Below are 9,010 nucleotides of genomic sequence, written 5' to 3' on the forward strand. Positions count from 1 at the left end.
CTATAGCTCTAGTATAAATAGAGGCTTTCATTCAATTATGAAACATCAAGAAATACTAATAGCAAAAGACTATTATTTTTTCTCTCATTCTTTTAAGCTTTATACAAGTGTGTTTGAGATTTTCTAATTATTATTGATCCCAGTAGGAATATTCTGAAGCTCAGGCTTGTCTCTTCTTCAATTATCCTTATTTACTCTATTTTCACTTTTATATTTTACTTTATCGAATTAATTTAATTCACGTGTCCATAAACCACATTACATATTCAACTGTACCGTTTTTCCGGTAAACAATAAGTTGAAATTGGTTCTCTATCACTTGGATTTCATTACGAATCAAAATCTAGTTTTCATGGCTATTGAAATCCATACAAAATTAGTTATAATACATGATTAAAAACAAAAATATCAACAACAGAAGGATTTACATATGGTGGTGTACACCGGTGAGAGCAATTACAAAAATACAGATGAGATATCTCTGAAAGTAGAACACAAAGAAAAGAAGAGGAGAAAGAAGAAGAAACAACAAAAATTTCACTGATAATAATAACTATATGTAGATATATATACTTGTTTAAATGAAGGTTTACATAATATTTTGTAGTCTCCAAAGCTTGTGTTCTTGGGCAATGAACCACAAAAAATATTGCTTCATAATTTTCACCACAAACAATAGTTTTCCAACTATGAACTCTTCATTTGCAAAGTTTGGAACATAGCATTTGAATCTCTATAGTGTTGTTGGGGTTTGACAAAATATAAGTCCCATTTTTATGATTAGATGTGCACGTCATGTTCAATTGGTTCTCTAGCTGGGTAGTCTGCAAAAAGAAAGTCGCATAAATAAATTTTAAGAGGCTACCCAACTAAAAATTTAAAGAAGATGCAAGAAAAAGGCAAATAAAAATTAAAGCAATTCTAAAATAAAGAATTAGAAGAGAGATTTTACCGCGCAACGTGCTTCAGTACAGGACCATAGAGGGGTTGGGACACAACTCAAGTAATGACACCAAGAGCAATGTGCATTACCATCCCATCCATTTGTTAGCAGAATTAGGCCAAGGATAAACCTACACAATAAATGTAACCATTAGTATCACATTTTTTTAAAACAAGAGAATAGTATTCTCCGAATTAACTTGTATACGCCGATAATTGCATTATTAGGTCAACCGAAAGATATTTATAGGTAACCCTCAATAAAAATATTTTTTTGAAAATAAGTCAGGTTACCTGCTACAATAAGTAAACTGAACTATATTGTCGAAGTATATAAGTAGAACATATATTCGTCAAGAACCAAGAAATTAACTACATTACTTACCCAGTTAAAAAAATTGCTAATGACATAATCAATAGTATGTACTGATAAATCTTGTACTTGGACTTTTTTGATGCCGCAAAATAACCAGAAGGTGCTCTTTTTTTATCCATCCATCCAAATTGTGGACGAATCAAAAGGACACAACCAAGAAGAAATCCAGTTATAAATCCTCCAAGATGTGCAAAATTGTCCACATGAGGAAGAATTCCAACGGCTAGATTTATCGCAATTATGAGGAGCAGAGTAAGAAGTGTTGCCAACTGTTTTGACAAAAAAACAAATTAATTAGTCCAATTGCCAGAGTTGCCAAAGGAAATGTGAAGTTTGGCTAGACAAATTATACTAGAGTTCAAATTTTCTATATTGACAATTTAAAAGGAAATTACGTTAGGAAAAGTGTCTACTAAATGAAATATTTAGGTGTACTTTGGGGTAAATTTCACAAATGGTCATATAACTATGATTTGTTTTTACCAAAGTCATATAACTTTGTTTTCTCACACAAAAATCATATAACTATGACTTTTTTTCATCAAAGTCACATAACTATGTTTTCTCGCACAAAAATCATAATACTTTTACTAACTCACATAAAAATCATAGTGATCGAAAAATATAATTTTTTTGTAGTATTTTCTTATTTTGTGGTTTTTTTTATTTTTTATTTTTAGTCTAATAAATAATAATCTAATTAAAATAGGAATGACTCAACCCGACCTGGCTCCCCCAACTCAATACTCATATATATATATATATATATATATATATATAAAATATACTAATAGTGAATAGTAAATCCTTCAAAACATGATACTTCTATCTTTTATTTTATTTTTTCAAGATTTTTATTCAAATTGATAGCATTTTTATTTGAAGTGCTCTCTAATTATATCTTTTATTTCTTTATTTTTTTGTCAGAATCTCATGCATTCCGAACTAAATTTTTTTATGGGGAAAGAATTCACTTTTAGTATTATTTTAACTTACGTATATGAGTATTGGGTCAGGATGGGTTGGGTCATTCCTATTTTAAGGGAAAAATATAAAATTAACCGGCCGGCCGAAACTAATTATATTTGCTAGCCAAAATATATATAGAATGTGTATGTTATAGGTATACAACACACACACACACACACACACACACACACACACACACACATATATATATATATATATAATAAGAAAATACTAAATAAAAAAGTTTATTTTCTGACCACTATGATTTTTGTGTGAGTTGTGAAAGTTTTATAATTTTTGTGTGAGAAAACAAAGTGGTGTGACTTTGGCGAAGAAAAGTCATAGTTATATGATTTTTGTGTGAGAAAACAAAGTTATATGACTTTGGTGAAAAAAAGTCATAATTATATGACCATTTGTGAAATTTACCCGTGTACTTTGGGGCCATTAATACTTACTCTTGGTAAATCATCTTGTATTTACTCTTGACTTTAATGGAGTTCCAGCGTGAATTGAATGTATTCTGTATGTCAAAATATTTTGGGAGAAGATACTTTTGACTTTGCTTCAAATATCCTATGTATACTTTAGGTTGGAGTTCTATTAATATCAAGGCGAATACATCATTTGCCAGCGGCAAGAGTACCAATAACTCCTATTTCGTATAGTAAATGGATATCTTTAACCTTTTTACTCTTTATGCTATAAACAGGTAACCGTCCATATTAAATGAGATTATTAGTATGAAAAAATAAGACAAATTATATGCTACAAAAGATTAAAATACACGAATAGTGAAAAATTTCTCTACACTGTCAATCTGTATAAGCTAAATCCATTATTCAAAGAGTTCAAACCATACCTTGTTTTCATATAGTGTCCAATTTGTGATGAGTTCAGATAGCATAGCTCCAAGTAAACCAAACAATGCACCAGAAGCACCAACAGAGATTTTTTTCCTCACAAACAGAGCTGATAATAGACTCCCTCCAACCCCAGCCAAAACATAAAGCGGACCAATTCTCACTAGAAAAACAGATAGTAGAAGTTAGAAAGTAATTATGGCAGTACTATTAAAACAAAAGTTAGGAATTTCAGTAAAAGCATTCAAGAGTCTTCAACATTTGATATATTTGTATAAAAGGCAATATTTGATATATATATATATACAGTATAATTTTTCGGCGAAAGGAGTCCAACTGACCACCCTTCGTTAGTTGTAGCTCCGATCCGCCCATGGTTGTAGTCAGTAACGAGCAGTACTTTTCAAGTTACTTATTTCATCTATTATATATGAATATTTAAGTTGATAATTTGGAAGTGTAAAAATTCTTTTACGTACCAAATCCAAACTCTTGCTCAAGCCGAATACCTACAAATAACAAGCTCAACATATTGGCAGCAACATGAAATACACCAGCATGTAACCACATGCAAGAAAGTAATCTCCATAATTGACGGCCTTCAACCACTTTTTTCACGTCAAGAGCACCCAACTTTTGTAACCTATAAGAATAAAAATAATGAGCATGTCACTAGAACTTTACATTCTTCAAAAACCCTTAATCAAGTGAAAAGGTTACACACAGAGCAGTATACACATGATTTTGTGTAAACAGTATCGGACTATTATACTAATTCGACATGTAAATGAGTTTGAGCTTAGGACTATCTTGGTTCTACGATTTTACTTTCTGTCTCAAATTGATGTTTACCTTGCATTATTTTTCAAGAGAAGTCGGCACATATATATGTATACATATTGTTTTATTTTTTTTGGGAAAATACATTTAAATAAACACACGTAAGAAATTCTTCTTTCCATGATACCCCTTTATTTCTAAACGGTGTCTCTCCCACGGAATTACGTTGCTTTACGTATAAAATATGTATAATGATATCTCTAATGATGATTTGTGAATGAGCTAATATATCAAAAGAAATGATGATCAACATTTATTTTACCTTGAAAATCAAGGAAATAAAATACAGAAAGGGACTTACGTTGTTGTGGAGGGACCAAGTAAAGGGTTTTCATGGACATCTTGAAATGCATAACGACCAAAGATCTCGGTTCCAAAACAATTTTGACTATTACGAGGACAATCGTTAACGTACATAACAAGTACAAAAAGAACAACATTGACAATAGCAATAATAGGTACTAGCCATGGCAACCATTTTGTATAGGGCTGATAATTAGGCGGCGGGCCCGGAGGACGAGAGTGTTGGTTAGAATAATGTGCAAGGTACCGATCACGTTCCTTCAGATTCGGACCACTGTCCCGAGGTTGAACTTTGATCGTGTCGAGGTCCGACTCCGGCGAAGAATTACTCGACGGAGTCCTCCTTCCCATAATGTTGCCTTGATCAAAGAACAAAACGGGGAGGAAAAAGGAGAGAAAAGAAATAAGGGGTTATGAATTTTTATGTGAAAAAGTCCATTGGTTGATGCAGCACTAATTGAGGAAGAGCATTGGGATTGCATGTTGTGAAACATAGGAGGAGAATACTAAGTTTTTGGAGAGAGCCTATAGTAATAGAAAGAGAAATGAGATCTAGGAGGTTAATATTTTTACACAATATGAGGGGTCCAATTTGGTTTAATTATTATACTCAATATTATGAAGTCTCAAGTTGGCTTACAATTTTAACAGGAGGACTGTGGCTTGACAGGATTGGTGTCTCACTAAAATTTTATCCTGTAATTCTATTGAAGCGATACGATCAAAATTTGTACCTCATCGTCAAAAACATAAAAGGATTTTCAAAACTCACACTATAATATTGTACCTTTTTCAACGTAAATACCATTTGAATCGTGATTTGCGAACTCTAAATCATTTCTAAAAGTTTTAGTATATGTATAGATAGATGGTATATAGATTGGCTGCATGAATTATATTCTTACTCTAAAATTTTCACGAAAAAAGATGGCGATATTTCTAGAACACAGTGGTTTTGATGTAGCTAATAAGCTACGGATTCAATCGAACGTAGTATTTTCACCATAGAATATAGCAATGTATGTGAAAAATTGGGGTGTGATTTGTGATTTCGATTTTGTTTGATGTGATTTGAGACTTCGATTAAGTTCGTATCGTATATTAGAACGTGTTGGTATGTTTGGATGGGGTAAAGGGGCCTCGGTGAGACTTGGATTGATTTCGAATTTGTTTTGGACTTAGGAACTTGGCTGAATTTTTCTGATGCCTGGTGTGATCGCACCTGCAAGAATGGGGCCGCAGGGGCGAAGTCGCAGAAGCGACAGGAGGACCACATGTGCGGAGGTTGGCTAGGCTGGGCAGAGGCCACAAATGCGAGACAATTTCTGCATCTGCGAGTCCACAGGTGCGAGAGAAGTTCCGCAAAAGCGGGCCTGAGGCAGGAGAGGCTGAGTCGCAGAAGCGGAGAAGTTCCGCAGGTGCGGGACTTGGACCGTAGAAGCAGACTCGCAGAATCGGGATTTGGCCGCAGAAGCGACAGGTCGGGACTTTAATGATTTTTCGCAGAAGCGAGACTTCTTACGCAAAAGAGAAACCGCAGGTGCGATGGTTGAGCCCGCAGAAGCGAGATCACTAGGCAATGTTTAAAACCGAAGGGTTAGGTTGATTTTCTAATTTTTGGGATTTTAAAGTTCGGGCTAGGGCAATGTTTGGAGAGATTTCTACCTATATTGAAGAGGTAAGTGACTTCTAATTATTTTTGTCCATAAATATTGAATACCCATTGATTTTTATACCTAGATTATGTGTGTTTGAGGTGAAATTTGGGGATTTTTGGTCTATACATTAGAAAGTAAGATTTGGGGATTTGAGGGTCGAATTGGAATTAGATGATTTTGGTATGGTTGGAATCATAATTGAATGGATGTTCGGATTTTGTGAATTTTGTCAGGTTCCGAGGCGTGGGTTCGGGGTTGACTTTTTGTATTTGGTTAAAGACCAAAGCTTTATCGTATGGAATCAATTCCTATAACTTGTATTGATTATATTAAGTGGTTTTTGATTAAATTCGAGTCCTTCGGAGGTCGATTCACAAAGCAAGGGTTTGTTGGAGTATTGAGTTATGCACTTTGAGGTAAGTAACACTTTTAAACTTAAAATTGGGGGTATATATCCCTGGAAATCGTGTTATTTGGGTTGTCCTGGGTGACGCACATGCTAGGTGACAAGCGTATGAGCATGTACCGTGATAATCATGATCCGGTTGATTCCTTATACTGTGTTGATATCAAGTCTTGTTTGATCTGTGTAATCCCTACTTGTTAGAGTAATTGAACTGTGATTCATGTTAGAAATCATGTTTAGGTTATGTGCTTATCCGGTTAAGATCTAATGATGTTATTTATGTTGTTTTGAGTTATCTACTTTAACTGCAATTATTACTCGGTCATGATCCTTCATTTGTATTTCATATCTCGGTCTTTGTTATTATTTACTGTTATATCACATGTTGTTTTTGTCTGGGCTGAGTAGTACGAGGTTGTGAGCCTTGAGACTTGTGAGATTGATGACTGAGGTGGGCCTGCGAGCCGGATTGTGAGAGTTATTATGGATCAGGTTGCACGCCACAACATGACTTATTGGCTTATTTATTACTGTGGATCGGGCTGCACGCCGCAGTAGGCCTTTGATGGTAGGCTAGAAATATGTATTTTAGTCATAGTTTGCACTCTAATTACTGTATTTTACTTGTGTTTGAACTTAAATATTAGTGTATTGCACTTATTATGTATTTTATACCTTGCAGGAAGTGATTCTGAGTTAAAAAGATAATCGAGAGCTAAATCGAACAAGTTAAGGCGTTGAAGTCTGAGTAAAATCCCAAAGAATTAAATCGGGTTCAGGGTTCGGGAGCCAAGTCTGGATATCAAAAATTGAAGAAAATAAATTAATTTGGAAAACTAATACTGCAGCTCCGCGTGGGGCGGCACACCTGTACAAATTTCTCAGAGTATTTTCCTGTTTCGGTTTGGAAAGGGTAGTTTCGTCGGGGCCCACTGCTGCATGGTATAAATACATCAGAAAGGACGTTTTTGATGGGACTTTTGACCTTGGAAGCCTTAGGAGAGAATTGGAGGCTACAAGATACAAGATTTCATCATCTTTCCATGTGGAAACGATAATTATACTATACTATCTTTAGCTAGCGAGCATCATTTTCGTGTTGTGTTTTGCGCTCGTCAAATTTTGGCACCGTTGCTAGGGATTGGCAATCAATAGTGTTCAAAATAGTTTTTGGTGCTAATTCAGGAACCTATTTTATTTTATTCTCCACAAGTTTTCTCTTCCGTGTGCAGGCAACATGTTGGCTTCTCTTGTTTATGACTCGATCTTCTTCAAAGGAAGTGATACCCTACAAACCAGAGTTGGAGAAACACCTACGACAACTGAGGGAAGAAAGAGAATTAACAGCAAATTTCTTGGGTCATACTTCGACTCAAGATAACATGGCAAACAAAGAGATTGATGGATTAGACTTTGCTGCAAGAGAGGCAACGCAATAAGAAGCTGTATAGATACCAACTGAGGTAGCCCGTAGAGTTGCTGATGAGACTATCGATGATTGTGGGGGTCGAAGATTCAATCTAAACCGACCCTTGGTTGAAGACCAATTTGAAAATATGGTACCGGGCCTGGTAGAGCATTAGATGATTATGCCAGATCAGTCTACAATCAGGGACTGTCTAATGTCAAACCTCCACCAGTAGTAGCGAATAATTTTGAGTTGAAGCAAGGCTTGATTCAAACCATCCAGAACAATTGTGTCTTCAGAGGGAAGGTGAATGAAGATCCTAACACTCACTTAATGGATTTTTAGGAAATCATGAACACATTCCACTACAACAGAGTGTCAAAAGATGCAGTCTACTTAAGGGTATTCCCCTTTTCACTGAAGGATAAAGCAAATCACTGGATTCGAAGCTTACCAACTGAGTCGATCAGTACATGGGAAGATATGACTTAAATGTTTCTTGACAAATACTTCTTAGCTGCTAAAATAGTGAAATTCAGAAGAGAAATCCACAATTTCTACCAGAAGGATACTGAAATGGTCTTCGAAGCTTGGGAAAGATTCAAAGAGATAGTGAGAAACTGTCACCATAATGGAATCGAATTATGGATGCAACTCCAGGACTTTTGGGATGGACTGACACCTTCCTCACGACGAACTCCGAGTACTGCAGTTGGAGGTCCTTTAATAAAGAAGACTCCTAAGGAGATTGTTGCAATTCTTGATGAGCTCTCTGAAGATGCTAACCAATGGTCTGCTGAGAGTAATGATAGAAGAAAATCAGTTGGGGTTCACCAAATAGACTCAAACACATTAGTGCAAACCCATCTAGACACCATGACTAGAGAAATAAGAAAGTTAACAATGGCCAAGGTACAAAGTGAGCCGCAAGTAGCATGTGACTTTCGTGGAATAGGATACCCTACACATGAGTGTCAAGCTTCAGCTGAAGTAGTAAATACTGTGGGGAGCTTTGACAGAGGCAACTACCAAAGTGGAAACAATTTTAACTCCATCCGGCAAAGGCACCCAGGTTTTTCTTGGAGTTCACTAGGTGGTAGTGCAAACGCATGGCAGCAAAATAACTCCAGACCCTAGGGATAGGGAGCTCCAGTTTTTCAAAATCCTCCACGGTCTAATTAGTCTAGGATGGAAGATCTGATGAAGGTCTTTATTATTAAGACATATAAGAGGCTTGAAACGCAT

General features: G+C 35.5%; 1 protein-coding gene and 1 non-coding gene across 2 annotated transcripts; both read right to left on the reverse strand.

Annotated features, from left to right (window-relative positions):
* Positions 1–365: 365 nt before the first annotated feature.
* On the reverse strand, positions 366–4,813 carry LOC104113655 (RHOMBOID-like protein 2). Its single transcript, XM_009623889.4, has 6 exons — positions 4,292–4,813; positions 3,630–3,793; positions 3,150–3,313; positions 1,328–1,587; positions 953–1,073; positions 366–824 (listed from the first exon to the last, which is right to left on the reverse strand). Exons 1-6 carry the CDS (start codon positions 4,642–4,644, stop codon positions 699–701), a joined length of 1,188 nt encoding a protein of 395 aa, XP_009622184.1. The 5' UTR covers positions 4,645–4,813; the 3' UTR covers positions 366–698.
* A 3,483-nt stretch (positions 4,814–8,296) lies between these two features.
* LOC117280884 (small nucleolar RNA R71) lies at positions 8,297–8,403 on the reverse strand. Its single transcript, XR_004511476.1, has one exon. It is a non-coding gene; the product is annotated as a small nucleolar RNA R71 (small nucleolar RNA).
* Positions 8,404–9,010: the final 607 nt, after the last annotated feature.

This window comes from Nicotiana tomentosiformis, chromosome 2, assembly GCF_000390325.3.
Source record: "Nicotiana tomentosiformis chromosome 2, ASM39032v3, whole genome shotgun sequence".
Classification (NCBI taxonomy): Eukaryota; Viridiplantae; Streptophyta; class Magnoliopsida; order Solanales; family Solanaceae; genus Nicotiana; species Nicotiana tomentosiformis.